This window comes from Carassius gibelio, chromosome A19 (genome assembly GCF_023724105.1).
Source record: "Carassius gibelio isolate Cgi1373 ecotype wild population from Czech Republic chromosome A19, carGib1.2-hapl.c, whole genome shotgun sequence".
NCBI classification, from domain to species: Eukaryota; Metazoa; Chordata; class Actinopteri; order Cypriniformes; family Cyprinidae; genus Carassius; species Carassius gibelio.
The window spans coordinates 12,710,202-12,728,972 of record NC_068389.1 but is presented as its reverse complement, the minus strand read 5'-3'; the positions used below and the strand labels follow the sequence as shown (position 1 = coordinate 12,728,972).

At 36.8% G+C, this 18,771-nt stretch overlaps 4 protein-coding genes across 6 annotated transcripts; 1 reads left to right on the top strand and 3 right to left on the bottom strand.

Annotated features, from left to right (window-relative positions):
* Positions 1–98: 98 nt before the first annotated feature.
* On the bottom strand, positions 99–1,740 carry LOC127935691 (60S ribosomal protein L30). The gene is made up of 5 exons (XM_052533787.1): positions 1,629–1,740; positions 1,465–1,513; positions 713–858; positions 490–620; positions 99–205 (listed from the first exon to the last, which is right to left on the bottom strand). Exons 2-5 carry the CDS (start codon positions 1,483–1,485, stop codon positions 147–149), a joined length of 357 nt encoding a protein of 118 aa, XP_052389747.1. The 5' UTR covers positions 1,486–1,513; positions 1,629–1,740; the 3' UTR covers positions 99–146.
* A 2,563-nt stretch (positions 1,741–4,303) lies between these two features.
* LOC127935897 (putative protein TPRXL) lies at positions 4,304–8,463 on the top strand. 2 transcript variants are annotated; one of them, XM_052534115.1, is made up of 5 exons: positions 4,304–4,501; positions 4,682–4,771; positions 6,426–6,662; positions 7,692–7,742; positions 7,837–8,463. In XM_052534115.1, exons 2-5 carry the CDS (start codon positions 4,693–4,695, stop codon positions 7,854–7,856), a joined length of 387 nt encoding a protein of 128 aa, XP_052390075.1. In that variant the 5' UTR covers positions 4,304–4,501; positions 4,682–4,692; the 3' UTR covers positions 7,857–8,463. The 2 variants fall into 2 exon arrangements, with proteins under 2 accessions (XP_052390075.1, XP_052390074.1); XM_052534114.1 differs by lacking the exon at positions 4,304–4,501 and having other exon boundaries at positions 4,508–4,771.
* LOC127935896 (2-iminobutanoate/2-iminopropanoate deaminase-like) lies at positions 7,932–12,276 on the bottom strand. Of its 2 annotated transcripts, none has more exons than XM_052534111.1 (6): positions 12,096–12,276; positions 10,791–10,893; positions 10,481–10,535; positions 9,985–10,053; positions 9,214–9,269; positions 7,932–8,722 (listed from the first exon to the last, which is right to left on the bottom strand). In XM_052534111.1, exons 1-6 carry the CDS (start codon positions 12,158–12,160, stop codon positions 8,663–8,665), a joined length of 408 nt encoding a protein of 135 aa, XP_052390071.1. In that variant the 5' UTR covers positions 12,161–12,276; the 3' UTR covers positions 7,932–8,662. The 2 variants fall into 2 exon arrangements, with proteins under 2 accessions (XP_052390071.1, XP_052390072.1); XM_052534112.1 differs by lacking the exon at positions 12,096–12,276 and adding an exon at positions 11,783–11,988.
* Positions 12,277–12,893: 617 nt separating this feature from the next.
* On the bottom strand, positions 12,894–18,159 carry LOC127935633 (serine/threonine-protein kinase 3-like). Its single transcript, XM_052533709.1, has 11 exons — positions 17,976–18,159; positions 17,650–17,730; positions 17,431–17,559; positions 17,212–17,326; positions 16,964–17,128; positions 16,593–16,760; positions 16,363–16,500; positions 16,079–16,204; positions 15,792–15,990; positions 14,486–14,658; positions 12,894–14,397 (listed from the first exon to the last, which is right to left on the bottom strand). The coding sequence occupies exons 1-11, from the start codon at positions 17,996–17,998 to the stop codon at positions 14,239–14,241; spliced, it is 1,476 nt and encodes a 491-aa protein (XP_052389669.1). The 5' UTR covers positions 17,999–18,159; the 3' UTR covers positions 12,894–14,238.
* Positions 18,160–18,771: the final 612 nt, after the last annotated feature.

The following is an 18,771-nucleotide window of genomic DNA, read 5'->3' as shown; positions in this document are numbered from 1 at the left end:
CAAAAGATGAGTAAAAAAAGCTGTCTTTAACATGCCTTTTATCCAGTAAACATCAACTCTGAACAAAAGCCGACACAAAAACAACCCGTACCAACAAAGACCGTTTCAACCAATTTTATTTCTAATAAGATCTGGTGGAAATGGTTCTACTTCTCGCCCTGCTGCTGCTGCTGGTCCGGCATGCTTCTGATGATGTCAGAATCGCCTGTCAAACGCAAGAGAAAGACATTAATGACAGAACAATCAGCTGAACCTGACACAACGTTACAATTCTACAGTTGAGAGTATATAAAGGACAGTCAGACGCCGTCTAAGGTGCTCTAGAGTTCCACGCCAGAATCAAAATAGCACAAAACATACCAGCAACCTTTTAAATGTAGATCTACTCTGACACATGATAATACTAATTAAAATACTAAACCAGTTACAATGAAGCAAAAGTATAAGATCAGTTCCCCCACTGAAAGGGACGGATGCATGAACACACACCGGGGTCAATGATGGCCAGTGTGCACACTCTGTAGTATTTGCCACAGGCTGTGCCGAGCTCAATGTTGTTTCCACTGTAATGATGGACTCCGGTTTTGGCCAACATAGCGTAGTACTCAATCTCAGATTTCCTAGAAACAAAAGATACAATTGTATTAACAAAGACTTTTTACATTTATACAGCAGATTAACAGCGTGTTTCAGCGCAGTAAGTGGCACACACCTCAGAGCAGGACAGTTGTTGGCCAGGATTACCAACTTGGCTTTTCCTTGGCGAATCATTTTCTGAGACTGCTTGTATCCGAGAACATATTTACCGCTCTTCATCACCAGCTGCAGTCTGGAGTTGATAGACTCTAGGGACTTTTTCTGAAAAGATGAACGACGAAAACCATAAATACACCTACTGCACAAAACATAAAAATACACTCTGAAAGAAAACAGTGACTTACATGTCATTGTATTATATTTTACATTAGACAACAACCAGTCATTTCTTTGCCTTGATCATTAGACTAATATGTCGAGGATATTAATAATAGCTACACAAATAGGTTGCTTTCCAAAGTAACTAAGAAAGTAGCGTTCCATTCACTCTATGAACATCACATCAATGCACTTAAGTTATATACACAAAATGTGGCCATATCACGTCTGCGTCATAGACAACTAGTTTAATACTATATCTCAACGATAATTCAGAAGAATTACTCCCATACTTTCTTCTGCAGACACCGGTCTCATTATTAACATATCTGATATATTCAATAAAACGAATCCTTGGAAACAGAAACAACCGGGCAAGCAGCTACACTCTTTATCTAGCTCACATTTAGCAAATAGATACGAACAGTGCCTAATAAGAGCCCCACTCCGTAACTTAAAAGTAATATTTCAGTATTTGTGGATGAAAACATGTTATTTTTATGATCGGGCCTGAAGGGAGCTCCACGTGAAGCACCGCGGTCCACTCACCGCCTTCTTCGCGGCCACCATTTTTCCTGATTAGTCCGATTTGGCCAACCTAAATACAGAAGAGAAACAAATCAAAACCTATACTTTCAAATCCCTTCTGTTTGCAGTCTTCATTAAAGTCTTAAATGGGGTATTTTAATCGTTTCATCCAGAGCCACGCTCACCTCCTGATCACACCAAAATGGCCTAGTAGAGAGAGGGCTTCCCAGCGTGCAGCGCGCGCGTAAACCTCACGCACCCGCATCGCGAGAGCGCGAAGCCTCGAGACCGCTGATCTCAGAACACTCACACAACCACACAAGTGACGTCGTGTGGTGCAAGCATAGACAGTAGTGATCTTCTTCTTCTTCTTCTTTGATGTTTTATGGCGGTTGGCAAACCGGATACTGAAATATTAAATTTAAGTTACGAAGTGGGGCTCTTATTAGTCATTGTCCATATATATGTGCTGTCGTGTTTGCTAAATGTGAGCTAGTTAAAGCGTGAAACCTCGATACCGCTGATCTCAGAACAGTCACACAAGCGACATCGTGTTGTGCCAGTAGTGATCATAGGTAGTGAGTGATACGAAAAACGAACCTTTTTGAAGCTCCGATTCAATTGAACCAATTGCTTCGCAAAATGATTCACTGTTTCGAAGCGTGACGCCTGCTGGTCAAAACTGTGTACATGCAGCACAAACTCATGTCAAAACCATAGACTGTATAAAAACAGGTCAAAATAAGCATAAAACAACTTTTACAAACCCAATGCAAATGCTTTATTTAAAGTATAATATATTAAATGTAATTCAAATAATAAAATATTGTTAAATATGAAGTGTCTGTATGTTTTTTCATATAATTAATTACCAGGGCTTGTCTTGTTTGTTTTATGGATAGTTTGTCTAAAGGCCTGTACGAGACTATTTTCTACAACTCAACCATTGAAATCTCGAACCCCTGTTTGATCAGCCCTCCGAATCACTGTTTCGAAGCAAGTGATTCGAAAAGGTTTCGAAGCTTCATCAAGTAGTCTACTGCTTTGAAAGCGCCCATCAATAGATCCCAGTAGTTCTTAGCTTTTTGACTCCAAAAAAATATTCCACAACTTTTTCAGTAGTTCAAGACTTACTTAATGAGTATTTGGCACAATAAACAAAAAACACTAGCTTTCTAATCTTTTTGAATTCTATCTATTTTATTTTTATTTATTATATTATTTAAAATACCTTTGCTATGTGTACTGTGTTAAGCTAACTTAGACTTGTCATAGCACTTGTGTATCATTAGTCTTTTGTTGATTTTGATTGCTTTCATTGTCCTCATTTCTCAGTCGCTTTGGATAAAAGCGTCTGCTAAATGACTAAATGTAAATGTAAACATGTATTATAAAAATGCCCATGAAGTTATAAAACTAAATACATTTTCACACCTTTTCCATGTTTAGCAATCTCACTTTTAAAATCATGCTACTTCATATATCCAGGTTTTTCAAGAAATTTTGAAACCCTGGTCCCTGAAGTAAACATTTATTGAGAGGGTGAATTAAAATAATAATTGTGCAGATTTTTTGTTTGTTGTTATTGTTGTTTTAGTTTATTTTAATGCTTCTTATTTTTAAATATGTCATATTGAGAACTCCCTGGGAAAAAAAAACTGTAGGCCTACTATCTGTCAAACATATACACTTGACTGCATTCTTATTCTTTTATATTTGGTTGCCTTGGCATTAATAAATATGATGTTGTTATGGACATGTTGCTTTTTGGAATGTGAAATTACAGGCAGATTTAAATGTGACAGGCTTGTGATGCCTTGCATTCAGTACATCACTGATGTCAAGAGAGTCATAACACAGGAAGAGGAAGCTATGAAGTTAATTAAAAATACATTTAAAAAATAAATACAAAGGTGAATTGTTGACCAGTAGCATGCATTAAAAAATACATCAACTTGGCCAATTTATTTTTTAATGCATGCTACTGACTAGGTTACATGTTGACAACAATAATAATAATAAAAAATCATACAAGGAATTAATTTTCTTTTGAGGATGACCAGCCTGCCTTTCCTACTTTGAGAAAAAAATTAAGTTAGAAAACTTAAACTATTTATTTGAATAACTAAAAATATCATGATCTAAAGCCTAACAGAATCATACTGTGGGGAATGCTGCATTACAAAGCCATTTTTCCTGTTGAAATCACTCAAACTATTCATTTATCAAGATATTTTTCTGAGTATTAGAGGCATATTTTGATGCTCATGATGTGTTGTGAAATGTGTCTGATGGCAATTTATAATGCATAGCAAACACACAGTCTGTGTTTTATGCAATATGAGTATTTAGAGTGAATTTAGAGTCTTTTGTCTAATGTCCAAATCACTATATTCTATTTTTATAGGATATACAGTAATAGTAGGGGTCCCTTAATATGACATTTTTATGCAGAATGATCGAAGCATATTAAATGGGATTTTTGATAACCCAAACATTTTTCATACATTGTGTTGTCAAAATGCCAACAAATATGTCTCCTCGTTATTTTAATGCAAAAGATGTAAAATTTAAAACGAAGTTTTCCAATCTCCAAAGAGCAATTTATCCAAATAAAGAAACTTATGAAAATTATTAACAGTGAGTTTGATATGGATGCATAGCATTCTCTGCGCAATGGCATGATGTCCAGTTGTAGAAGTAGTTATGGACATTAGGAATATTTATTGTAGAGCCTGAAGATGCTGATTTACAGCCTACAGTAGTTTTTATTACAGTCTAATTCGGGTTGGCTAGCGCTACTCCAGAAGTCACCTGTAGATGTCGCCAAAATAATTACTCAACCAACACGTTATAATTTAAACTTAAAATACAGTTTATCTCATTAAACCTGTTACAGTCGGATTTATATCGTTATTTTGGTTGTTAGAACTGAAGATGAACATCAAGCGTCACCTATTATTTCGTAACACAAAGCATTCTAATCACAGAGGACAGAACTTCGCTGTTGTTTTGCAAATTCAACTGTGACCATTAAAGTTACCGGGAATAAGAGCAGGTTTGCATATGACCGCCGCTCATACACACTCAGATACACCCAATGTGTTCCCTGAGCAGGGAATGAGTGCTGTCTCTACCAACTGCGCGTTTAATTAGCACATTCCTTCTGCAATTGAAGTCGATGTACGCCTCTGGGCACAACAACACTCACTAAAGTGCTTGACTTCACTCCTGTCAGAGGAAGGCACGATGGGATGCGCTTCTAGCACTCAGACCACAGCTCAAGACACAACACGACTCGACACCAAACAAGATGGAAACACATCAGGTAAGAATACACAACTATATTTAGTCATTCGTTGTTGGTTTGCAAGGTGCTGCACGAGGTTAAGGAAGAATTTTAGGTAAAAATGTTGTATACTGATCACGTGATATTATGCCATGACACGCTGCTAAAATGCATGGTAGATCCTTAAGTGATAGAGGAAGATTGTGATCTTAGTTACTTCTCGGATCCTGGGTCACCTTAACTTGAAACTGAACCTTCAACAATGTGTAAGGCACCCAGATCCTTATCCAGAATGCTGTCATCAGTTTAGATCTACTTGACTCCAGCGTCTCTCATAGAGAAACTTAGAGTATGCATTACACTAAAAGTCCCCCTGGAGAAACCTAAGGTTAAACACCTTGCCCAGACCTTAAACCATAAGGTAAACCATTGCAATTTTATAACTGCCTTTAAACTATTAACATTCCTTCAGAGAAACACTGTAATATACAGTTATTTATAAATAGCATGCATGCATGCAGTTTGTATGATCCCGTGTTACACTTACATTTATGTATTTGGGAGATTTTTTTATATCTATAGTGGCAAACACCTTCTTTATACATCTACATGTATTAAAAAAAATGATGCAATCTTATGAACAACAAAAAGTGCCAAAAAATTATATGTAAATATAATTTAATTTATCAAACAAATATAAGAAATGTGTATTTTGCTTTGTTGATGTTACATGCTTGTTCACAGTGGATGAGTTCTTGGAATTTGAGGAAATACATTTCGGTGGTCAGAGGAGGTCCTCCCCACCTCAGGTGCTCCCTCAAGTGTGGTGATGCGTGTCAACCTGCCAATGGTGACATATAAACAAAGTGTGTGCTTATGGAGATGAGAAGAAGGTCTTATGTATGTAAATGTTGTGTGCTTTAGATCACAGATGACCCATGTCATAACCTAGTACATAAAAGCTAGTTTTCTTGTTTTAATACATCAGTTTTCTTTCTGCTGCACCTATTGTTAGTTTTCATTATAGCTTTGTTTCATATAGTTATAGGCAGTGGAGCTTCTTTAGTAGACTAGTCCAGAGGTTTATTTAGAATTTAAAGTGGGTCTCAAAAAGAGTTGTCTTCTATCGTACCGACACTTGATACACAGAAGATAGGAAGAGAGAAAGGACGTAATATATTTTCCTATTTCTGTGTTGATGAAATGTGAATTCTGTGGAATAGATTTAAATATAGGAAAATGTGCTAAGTATACTGAACTCCAATCGCAAATATTTTTTTCAGTATTGAAATCGAGATTGTTTGTGCTGCGGAAACCTTCCTGAAAAAGTTCTCCCTGAAACACTTATTGATTTATATTTAATCCATTTACATTATATAACCACTATTATTTTACTATCAAAATGTTAATATGTAAAATAATGTTTCAAATTTTGATATCATTGAGAAACTATTTTATTTTTGTTAATGTTTTGAATTAAGATATTATTTTTATATTTACAATTGCTTTTGTAATTTTTATTAGTTTTTTATGTCTACATTATTTTTGTGATTTTAGCGCTTTAACTTTTTTTTATTTATTTTTTGCTTTAACCGTTTTATTATTTTTAAAGTTTGTTTTATTTCAAGAGATTTTTTTTTATGGTTTTAATTAACAATAATAAAACTGGTAAATCTTTGTCCTTGTCTCTAAGGAACAAATAATGAAAACGGTGGTCCTGCAGCAGACAGCGAGACAGTTCCAGACCAGACCCAGGCCGAGGAATCTCCTCAGACATCCAGTGCAGCTCCTGTCGCCTCGGACGAAATACAGAGCTCTGCGGCTGCTGTAGCTCACAGTGAACCGGAAGCAGCTGCATCTGACCAGCCTGCCGAACCCGAATCAAACCCCTCCACGACAGCTGACAATACTGAAGAACCAGCACCAAGTGGTACGTTTCACATTAACAGACAACAACACTAAGTCTTCTCCCAGTTTCCATATCTTAAAGAGACAGTGAGCCAAATCTCATGGAAAAACCGGCTCACAGTAGTTCTTCAAGATCAAGGTACATAATACTTTGTGTTCTATGCTTGTGCATGCAAATGGCCTTGGTACTTTCAAGGTACGTATCTCTAGATGCAAAACACCTTGCACATTCTCTTTAGCGACGAAGACTTCCTGGAATACCTTTGTATCATTTTAAACATTAAAGCACCATTTTACACATTCATACTTCCCTTTACACTTCAAGTGAAAGGGGGTGGTACTAATCTACACTGGTAATAGTGTGATTGTTTAACCTGACAAGTGTCCTGCTCACTGTTAACAGACCTAAAGTAGAAGTACAGCACTGCTCTGCTTAGTTTCCTCTTTCCATCTCTTTTTACCAAATGGTTTGCTAAGGCTTTCTTGCACTGGTCTGATAAAGGTTAGGAAAAACCAGGTTCCAGTTAGCCGGGCCGGTTTCATTTCAGGATTATGAATACACAGTAAGACACGGAATAGGAGTAGTGCATTATTTTCATCTTTAACAGTAGTTCCATTGGCCTGATCTTAAATGTGGCGAGGACCACAGCATGCCTCACTGCCTGAATTTTATATGTAAATGACAGTTTATCCACACATGCAAATGCCTCGGGTGCAATGTGGAAAAAACTCTGGCATTGTCAAATAACATAATGACAAACAAACCACAGGACAGCATACAAAGCAGAATGAAACAAGAAAAAAAAAAACTCTGATTTTCAGTATTCATTTTATATTGGATTTGTTTTAGTATGTGCAATGTGAGAAACACAGGACATGTCCTGAAAATATAGAATCACAGAATGAAGACTGATGCATTTATATGAAATTTTATTTATCAGTATAATTTCTTTTTTTTTTTGGATGATGATGCAATTTATTTGGCTACTTTAACCATTATGAAGGGGAAAAATTGAGCCTAAATGAATTAAACGCACCCGTATTTCCACAGAAAACACAACTGAGGCCCAGGCTGAATCTTCCCCACCAGAGGAAGCACCTGGTAAGTAGGGTAATATGATGCAAGACAGACCTAAAAATCTTCTCCAGGGGATAAATGTCTTGTCTGATTTCCCATACCACTTCATCTCTTTCAGCCTCTGGTGGAGAGGGTTAAGTGTGCATCATTTAGCACAGTTACTACAGAATCCAGAGTCAACCACCTATTTTCAATAAAATCCAGATTCAAATGAATGGTTTAAAAATCCAGTGGGACATTAGTTTATTTATTATAGAGATATTGCTTATTTGTTGCCAACATATAGACCAGCTGGTCTTCAGAGACTCCGTGCCTGTCTTCGTATACACAGAATACAAACATCCCACTCGAGTTCTGGTTTAGTGAATTATAATTGCTAGAACATAAAGCAACAAAATTGCTATTTCCTTCATCGAGATTTAATATTGGTGCCTATTTAAGTGGCTTTACCCCTTTATGAAAAATGCAAAAAGCCAAAGAGGATAATAAAATTGTGGAATGCTATTTATATAATTATGTAATATTTTAACCAATGGAAATAAAATGTTATATACATTTAAAATGACAAAGGACTTACTATTTGAAAAACAGGCTTTTTTTTTAGGTTTAAGTTAATGTATGCTAATGTTTTCCTGCAACAAGCACAACAGATTGAACTCACCAAATGGAAGAAATGTTGTTTTTGTGGTGTGGTTTGATTTAATGTGATGATGACAAGTTTAAAAATAAAGTTGAATTGAACTGGGTTTTGAATTGTTGCTATTACATAATATATAATACTCTCAATAACATTTATATTAGCAAAATGGGCAATAGAAAAGAGTGTTTTTCTTCTGTTGGTGACTTGGGAGGTTTAATGTTTGATAGATTTTCTTGTTATCAGGGATGCGGTTTGTCTCCATATACTGTGTTTACAATTTGTGATGCATGATGGGGTCATATAGTCAGGAGGCATCTGTGATGGGTCCCAACACAGCAACCGCTTCAATCTCAACAAGTCCTCCCTGTAAAAAACAGAAAATGAGATATAAAAACAAAGCAGGTTTATGTGACCCCCCCCCCCCCTTTTTTATCTCAAGTTGATCCATTAGAGTAAAGTAATAGCACAACTCTCCTCAAGAAGTCATATAATTTGAGGTATTGTTCATTTCCTTTGCTCAAACAGTGTGAGATGGCTTATGTGCCAAAGTTTAAAACTTACACTACTGTTCAAACGTTTTGATCGATAACGTTTCACAATTTTTTTGAAAAATCTCATATATTCACCAAGGTTGCATTTATTTGATCAAAAAACTTAATCTTGTGAAATATGTTTGCAATTTAAAATAACTTTTCTATTTTAATATTTTTATTTAATCATTTTTTCAATTTTCAGTGTGTGTTTGTGAGTGTGTGTGTGTTTTAGAGCTACAGACCCCAAACTGTTGAAAAAGTAGTGTGTAGTTAGCAGGTTGTCTTAGCAAACACCACTAACTAGTCTATGTTATATACTCACTCTGGGCAGGGCAGCTACTTGATAGGCAGCTCTAGCTGGGAAATTGCTCTTGAAGACTTAGAAGAAGAAAAGAAACAGAAATTAAAATGTTTTTAGACTTTGGGAAATTCTGGGATCTTTACTAGTGACAAATGAAACAAAACTGCCTGTAATGTCGAAACTGACACTTTGTGTCTATAAGCTGTATGCTTTATAAAATATAATCTTCATCTTACATAGTATTCTGACATGAATAGCAGTATCTTATCCTTGTGTGTATCATTAATTGGATCATAAGTTTTAAAGAGAGGATGACATGAATTCAGTTCAGAGTGTTTGTTGACGATGCAGGTTTGCATGTCACATCATGGAAAGTTCTGTGTGGCAGGAGGCAGTGATGATGGTTTGTCTTCGTATAGAGGAGGCTTTCGTTTCACAGATCTGCACTGTATCCCTTTACACGCAGACAGGGTAGGATTACCCATCAGCATTGTATTCAAGAGGAAATACCCAGGGATGCACAGAGGCATCATTGTGTTACATTCCAATAATCAATAACTTCCATAAAGCATTATCACTTAAAGTGAAGGATGTTAAGTAAAGCGATTTTAGGGAAGCTATATACAGGAAACACTAATGTCATGATTGTTTTTAATTCCATTCCCAGTGATGATGTTTTCTAGAGCTATTATCAAGGCTATTAAAACTGTAAGGGGAAAAAATCTGTGGTTGATTGTGTATACGACACGCTGCGGTCAATTATTCCATCAAGACTGCTTTATTAATACTCACACTGCTTGTAAACATCATTGACGTTATTGAAGTCATTAATGTCGGCCAACAGCACTGTGGTTTTGACAACTGCCAAAAAAAAACCAAAAAAAAAACCCATTAAATTTCTTGAAAATCTGTAAGATGGAACTGACATGTTAAAGAAAGGTTTGCTCCAAAATTTACTCAGGCCATCTGAGATGTGAAATGTAGAGATATAGCATTACATCACTTGCTCAACAGTGGATGGGTGCCGTCAGAATGAGTCCAAACAGCTGATAAATCACAATAATCCACAAGTAATGATCCCGTCCATCAGTTAATATATTTTGAAACGAAAAGCTGCATTTTTGTAAAAATTAAATCCATCAAGAAATCTTTTACTTAAAACTGTTGCTTTGGATTCTTATTTGCAATGCGGCATACACCCTGAATGGCCTGAGGGTGAGTAAATCTTAAGCAAATTTTAATTTTTTGGTGAACTATTCCTGTAAATAGGTGATGCTGGATGATTTACCATTTTCATATCCACATCCAGCAGCTTTCAGAATCTCCCCCATGTTAATGAGTGCCTATGAAGTTGAAAGAAAAAACACTGAAAAATGCATAATTACATAACTACCTCTATCCCATACTGGAATTTTTTGTGAGAATAACTACTTTGTGTAATACAACTTTTTAATTTATGTATCAGTGTCAACGTGACTCTGACCTTATTTAATTAATATATTAATTACTTAAAATATTATTCAAATACATGATTGTGAATGAATCATTTATTCGAAAATATCTTCATCAAAATATCAACAATTATTAAAGGGCCACACCTGCTTGGCCTGAGCCTGCACTCCTCCCACCACCAACTGTCCACTCACGTCCATGCCGATCTGTCCTGAGATGTACATTGTCCGGTCCACCAAAACAGCCTGGCTGAAAGTAGTAACCGTATCATTTAAAATTTGAATTAATAGTGAACTCTGATTTTGGAATGAATAAATGTACATTACAATGCACTGTGGGAAAAGTTGTCCTCCTCTGTCTTCTGCTGGCACAACCAGTGCACTGCAGTTACGACTAGCCCAACAGCCAATCAGGTTTTCTTGCTTTATTTAATGTTGGGCACAGTATATTTGGATATCATTAATCATAAATTGGATACAGAATATTTTATCAAATGAAATATAAGAGGGTAGCTTTGTAGACCACCAAGATCAAGTTTAAGTTCAGCTTGAGGTCACAGTCCAATACCAAGTTAATATGTGTCTAACACAAAACTAGTTCAGTAAGTTACATAATGCAAACATTAATGCCAGTTGTTTTAGCACAAGGTTTGCACAACGGCAAGGAAATTAAAGATCATGTCATCTTATACATTAAATCTCATCAATATTGATTCATGCTTGTTGAAATCATGTAATCAGCTGAGCATAAAGTGAAATGTATATGATATATAATTATGAAGTGCATAAATCTAGTTATCAGTATCTATCTATCTATCTATATATATATATATATATATAGAACCACATAAACAGAACAACCACATAAACAGAACAAACAACATTGACCTCTGGCCAAGTCAATGAATGAGTTTCAAGTGCTTTTTTTTTCTTTTCTTTTTTTTGCATGTAATGAAATAAAACGTTGCTAAATTTTATTGCTACTGAAAAACATTTTTAAAAAACAGTGGCATTAGGGAGCGTTACAAATAATCTTATTATAACGCATTCATAACAAAATCCCAGATTTACTATTTTAAACGGTTTGAAATCTGAATGCTATTGTTATGTAACATTAAAGTGACTGAGAAGACTGTTACCTGTATATGCCATGTCTAATAGGGGCTTTGGGTGTAAATGGGATTTTTCTCTGAACAGAAGTCATCTCGTCCAAACAGTTTATGAAAATAAATCGCACCGAATCCCCAGCACAAAGTTGAGAGAGCTTTCTAAAGACACGCCCCGAACAAATATTGCACTGCAGCAGCCTGTTTCAGGCCTTTTGCTGGTCAATGCTGACTGTTAAATGTATAGCTGGTGGTGCTTTATGTGGAAATCACACTCATCCATTTGCTAGAGCGTGCCACATGTGCGTTCGTTGAGGAAGGTGAAGATGATGGTTGACTCTCTCACCTGTAGGGCCCGATGGCGGCTGGAGCAGATGCAGTGTGAATGATCTTTCTAATAACCGCAGACATCTCTCAACACTGAGATCCAGACTCACAACTGTCCGTGAACTCTTAGTTGAGTTAATAATGATTGTGCGTGAAGCAGGTTTGTAGGGATTCACTTCCAGTAGGCGTCAGCGATTCCTACCGTAACGACCCACATACTCCTACACATTGTATGTGTGTTTCAGGTTATTCAATAACAAGTCATAACTATATTTGAGGAATGAAGGAAATAAATGATAAACAAATATACACGGTTGAACAAGCTGATTCAGGTCTTTATGCATAAATATAGTTATTATCACTTAGCAGAATAAATAAGCGCTGAGTGTAATTGAGTGATTACGGTAATTCGTGTAAACATAAACAAGTCAGGAAATATAAAATATTCCTAGTAGGCCTATATATTATTTTATAAACATTAGCTTAATTGTAGTTTTTAAAGTGTTATAGTTTAAACAAATAGCTTGAGACAATGTTACAATCACATTCAAACCATAAGTATTGTTTTTGTAACTTCAAACTGAAAAAAAAGTTGTGAAATTATATTGGCATTTGCTCTTAAAAATAACTTCTAATAAAAAAAAAGGTATTTTGGTGCTGAGGAAAACTGGATTTTTTTTCTCTTCCAAGACTCTATTTACATTTTTCTTTTGTTTTCAGGTTTGTCAGTGTTAGTATTTTTTAATAGCGTTTCAATGGTGTTCCCCATATATTTAACCATATTAAAAATACTGTTGTTAAATAAGTCCACAAAGAGTTTATGGAGACAAGTAACAGACCTTTATTCAAAATCTCTAGGCAGAGCGCAAAAAAATAACATACATTATGAATAATACACAATAAATTAGAGTGTTCAGTAAAAATGTGCCTATATAAATGTCAGAGTATGAAATAAACTGATATAACTCACAACTGCAGGAAATGTAAGGCATTGGTAACATCCCTAACTATTTTATGAATAAGCTTTTTTAAAAAGAAAAATTATTAGAAGACTATACTTCAAACCAACTCAGATTTATAGACTTCATCAGTCCACAATCAGGGCATAAACTTCGCGAGAGTCATTTTAATGTCTATTTAAAACAACTCATCCAAGATTCAGCAACTGGTTTAGGTCATTCACATTACTGGCATTGTTACATTACTACGTCCTTGAGTTGCTGTATTGCTTCTGCTAGGTATTGCAAGACTCAATAGGCCTAGTAATGATGGTACCATTACCATAATGAGAAACACAAAATCACTGCATTGAAATGACTCAGTCTTTTGAAAAAGACCAGAAGAGAGAGAGAGAGAGACAGTTCAAAGCCGAGCAACCCCTGAGATAAAGTGAGAACTTTCAAATGGGGCACAGGAAAAGTAGTTCTCACTTCCTCACACACATATTTGCCACAAGTTATCAAGAAGCCAGTGGCAGTGAAGAGAACATAGGGAAGACGTCACACAAACATTCAGAAACCGAGAAAGTGACATTCAGCATAAAAAAGCCATGCATATTTACAAAGCTGTGAACAGATGTTTCAAAACCTACTTTGTGCTGACAAGGAATTTTAATGGGATTGGAAGCATAGCTGCGGGAATGGTCCCGTTTCTCTCTAAATTAATACCACTAAAGATGGTACCGTGGTATCTCTACTGTAACATGGTCCCATATTAGCAGAATACTAACATAAAGCTTGGTGATGCAAACTTCAAAAAGAGGGTTATCAAGCGCTCTAAGGCATCCTCTGCTTTTGATTGTCTTTGGTTTAGTAATCCATTCACACCTAACAATGACTTTGCAGCAGTCCAACCAGCATTTCTTATGAATTCAGCCACAAAACTTCAAATTTTTACATTAATTTTCGCCTTGGATTCATTTAAGTATTAATAATGTATAAACCACAAATATAGAGTTTGCTGAATTTGTTTTTCCTAATATTGTGAATTTGAATTAATAAAAGAAAATAGTAATTTTATGTTTTATACATCCACTGGGACCTTCTTCAAAATGTACAAACAGTAGGAGTCTAGAATAAGATGCGTCAGTACAAAGACTGAACACAGGAGGGGACATAAGATCTGGCCAGCCAGCTTTAAAGCTCCAGCATCTGTGAAATCGGTTAGAAGTTCTGCTGCCGGCGTTTCTTCGCATCCATGGCGTCAAGGATGGGTTGCCTCTTGGCCGTGTAGCGCTGCCGCAGTTCTTCAATCTCTCGCTCCATCATGGGGTCCAGAGCAGCAAGCCGCATCTGGAGCTCCTCAAAATCAAGGTTTTTCAGCTTCACAGACAGAAACAAACGGTGAATCATTTAATTCAGCTTTATGCATAGACAACGACTCAAAAAAGAACATCATCAGAGTACTTACAAAATCAAAATCTCCATCTTGCGGAACTTTCCAATTATCAGGGAAAGCGGTCTTGGAAATTAAACACGGGTCCTGTTGGTTGTGATTGAAACCCTCTTGTGCTTTATTTGAGGCTTGTTTGTCAAAGTAGTCCATGAAGGATGGACGCTGTATTTCCTGAGATGTAGGGTTCCCTATGTAGAGGAAAAAACATCAGATTAAACATTTCTCAAAGCAGCACAAAAGTGTTAGATTGGTCGTATGATGAGATTTCAAGTGTTCCTTTCTCTTTGGAGTGTTACAAGCGTGGTGCATGAAAAAGATCTGTAAAACTGCAAAGACTAAAGTCTCAAATCCAAAGAGATATTCTTTATAAAAGTTAAGAGTCAACCACACCCCCCTAAAGGGCTCGTTCTAACACGCCCCCACACGTCTACGTCACAATGTGGGAAATTTGCATAACGCCAGCCAAAGGTTCACACAAATAAGGCGTAACTTCTATTCTTGCGGTTGCCACTGCTGCCACATTGTGGAGACACTGTTTCATTGAAAAGAAAAATTACTTTGTTTGGCCTTCCAAATGATGACACAAATGGAAACCAGTGCTTAAGTTGTATTTACAGTACTGTTCCAGAACAGTTCAACCCAAATATTCAGATGTGTGGAGCGCATTTTACAGAGAATGAGGAATGTTTCCTGTGAGAGTAGCCTAGAAAGCAGATGTCTGTTTCTATAAAGTGGGGCAATTCCAACTTTGCAAGGAGAGTATGGTGCTTCTGACTCTCAGTCTGTAAGTATGTTTTCATGTTTAAAGAATGTGCCACTGATGATTCAAGTAGAGTAGCATTTGTTGTTTCTCCAATCATAAATGCAGACATGGTTTTATGTGGGAACACAATCATTAAAAGACAGTATAAGTCATTATAATCTGTAATTATGTCCCCATTGGACGCAGCAAATGCCTTGTTTGTAATGGGTTTTATTGTTTTTTGTCACGGTGGCCAGTGTTCTGACTGGGACATCACAATATGTTAAGGGGCGTAACATTTCCATCACACACTTGAGGAATTCAGCCAATCACAATGCACTGGATAGCTGGCCAATCAGAGCACACCTCGCTTTCCAGACCAATGAGCTCTGTAAATATGTACATGTTTCAGGAAGGCGAGGCATAAAGGAGCAACAATAATGTAAAGTATGTGGAAAAAATATTTTTTAACCTTGAACCGCATAAACACATAGCATTACACTAAATACACAAAATAGTGTTCTTTTTAGCAGCATCATATGACCCATTTAATGTAAAGAAAACTATATAAACGCTCACTCTTCATCGAGCCGAAATCTTCCTCATCTTCATCGTCGCTGTTGATCACCATGGTCCCCAGGTCAGACTCCAGCATGGTGCCGCCGTGCTCGATCATGGTCTGAGCGCCGTCGCTCATAGTGCCGCTGGCTCTCATGGTGCCAGCGCTCTCTGAACCAGACTTCACCATGGTGTGGGAATCCACTTCCACTTCATCATCCTGCACAATCAGTCACATATGACATCAGCTAAGACATACGCTGACGTAAGCTGTACAACTAATATGCAACGTTGGTGAATTATCTCACCGAGTTCTCATCCTCCTCCTCCAGCTCTCTCTGCTGCTCCTGTTGTTTCTTGATCTTCATCTCCATGGCATCTGTGATCAGGTCCCGCAGGATGCTCACCGGCTTAGCACTGGTTATAAATGGATGCTGCCAAGTAGACAATGAAAAGCATACCAGATGTTTATTTTCACGGCTTGGATGGAAAATGAAGAAAATAAAAAAATCCCCCAAATAAAATAGAGAATAAATAACTATGAATCCCAAACAGAATGAGAAGTTAGCAATATTTTTGGCTATACATATACCTGCAGCAATTGAGTGGCTGTCGCTCTCTGCTCTGGGTTCTTCACCAGACATTTCTTCACAAAATCTGTGAATTCGTCACTCCACAGCTCTGGCTTGCGGAAAGTGGGTGGAGGGTTTGTGGGGATCATAAAAATAGCCTGATGACACAAAAAGACAGAACAAGACACCATCACCAATCAGTTTCTTATCAAAGTTGCACATCAAGGACTTCTCAGCATGTTCCACTCACTCTCATTGGATGAATGTCTGCATAAGGAGGCTTTCCTTCGGCCATTTCTATGGATGAGATGCCGAGAGACCAGATATCTGCAACACAGTTGTAGCCGATCTCCTGGATTACTTCAGGGGCCATCCAGAAGGGTGTTCCTATAACTGTGTTCCTCTTCGCCATTGTGTCCTTTTGTGGTCATTATAAAAAATAAAATAAAAAAACATGACAACAAGCATAAAGTGCTGGATGCTTTATATTTTAATGACTTTACTATTACTCTAGAATATGGAAAATAAATTTAAAAAATGTTGAGTAATGTTGGATGTTTTATATGTAATGTTCAACCCTTTAACTAGTAGTTTCTGCATTAATCCAGATTCAATACTCACAGTAAGTTGTCCAGCCACTCCGAAATCAGCTAGTTTAGCATGGCCCTCTGTGTTGAGGAGAATATTCCCTGCTTTGATGTCCCTGTGGATTTTCCTCATGAAATGGAGATACTCCAGACCTTTCAAGGTGGATTTGAGGACTGTGGCGATCTCCTCCTCGGTGAGCTTGTCAAGAGAAAAAAAAAAGTCAGTGTAATTAACCATGTGCTGAAGCTGTGTAGTGTTTGTATAGTCGTGTTTTTATTTACTGTTTTGTTGCGCAGTCTGATGATATCAGACACAGATCCAGCGCCACAGTACTCCATCACGATCCACAAATCTGTGTTCTTGAAATAGCTGCCATAGTACTTCACCACATAAGGACTGTTTAAATAAAAACAAAAAAATAGCAGTGTCGGGAAATGTTTCATATAGGCATAAAATAAAATGCTTATTATTCATTTATTGTGCATTGATTGGCTGTTTACCTATCACATTGCTGCATTATGGAGATCTCTTTGATGATCTCCTGCAGGTCTGATTCGACAGGAACCTGTTTAATGGCCACAACCTGGCCTGATTCCTTGTGAATGGCTTTAAAAACACTGCCATATGATCTGAACCAAAAAGCATTCATTGGGTGAAATTCTTATTCAAGATTTATCCATTCAACATCACTCGAGTAACGTTACACTGTCAATACACACCCTTCTCCAAGCTTTTCAAGGACATCAAACACTTCCTCAGGCTGCTTGGTGAGACTGTCTTCACTGAGTTTCTTCAGCTTACTGTCATCAATAAACACAATCGTAGGTTATTTAACGCTATGGTCCAAGACAGAGGAAGTTCAAATGTGACTTAAACTTATATATACGCCAACAAAAAATAACAACAACTGCTCTTGTAGATAGGTCTAATTACGAACATTAAGATATTAACCACAAAATCTGTAGTTTCATTTTGGTTGGTAAGATGAGGCCTGTAAATATTAGCTTGACCGATAACAGGTTAGCATAGCGGATCTTTCACTTACTTTTTGGGCACCGAATGCTCCATGTTTTTGTTATTCTGATGAACAGGTAATTTCCGATTAATTTCAAACACTTTGTTTGCTCAAATATTAAGGAGTCAGGCAATAACGCATGTTTTGTTCGGACTTTCAGGAAGCGCTATCGGTCTCTCCTTGCCGCTTCACAATGACGTGAAGCGAGCTTTCGTGTGCGATTTTCCACGACAAACCGCACTTCAAAATAAAAGTCTCTAAAAAAAGAAGAAAAAAAAAATACTAAATATATTGAAAGCTCAGTGAGGGTGCAATAATGGAGACTTTCCATGTACAGTGTTTAAGCAGAAAATAAATCGTACATCTGTATTAACATCATGAATCGATTTCAAAAGCCACTTTGAGAGGTTCAGTGGATTTTATTTATGAATAAAACATGATTATAATAAAAACATAAAACAAGAGTCTCCTCTTCGCTTGTTTCTATGGAGAGAAATGTGGCTGGACTAGGCAGATTCAAACATATAATAATGTTCAGTTAGTACAGTTAATTAGTTCCAGTTCTTCGCTATGATTGGCAGAGCAGTGTTTCAGAGTACAACACTGGGCCATTGCATTTATCACTCCTCTTGTCTACAAACCAGAAGCGGTATATAGAGAGTGAGGAGCAGAATTTGCCTAGAGTTGGTTTGTTCCCTAAATTGGGAAATGGAAAACCATGAGGGATTCTGTAGAAGAATGATTACACTGCACGTTAAAAGGGAAGGGAAAATGTCTATCCCCGCACCATTAATATGTTGTGCCAGATTAGCTTTCTGTCTGTGAG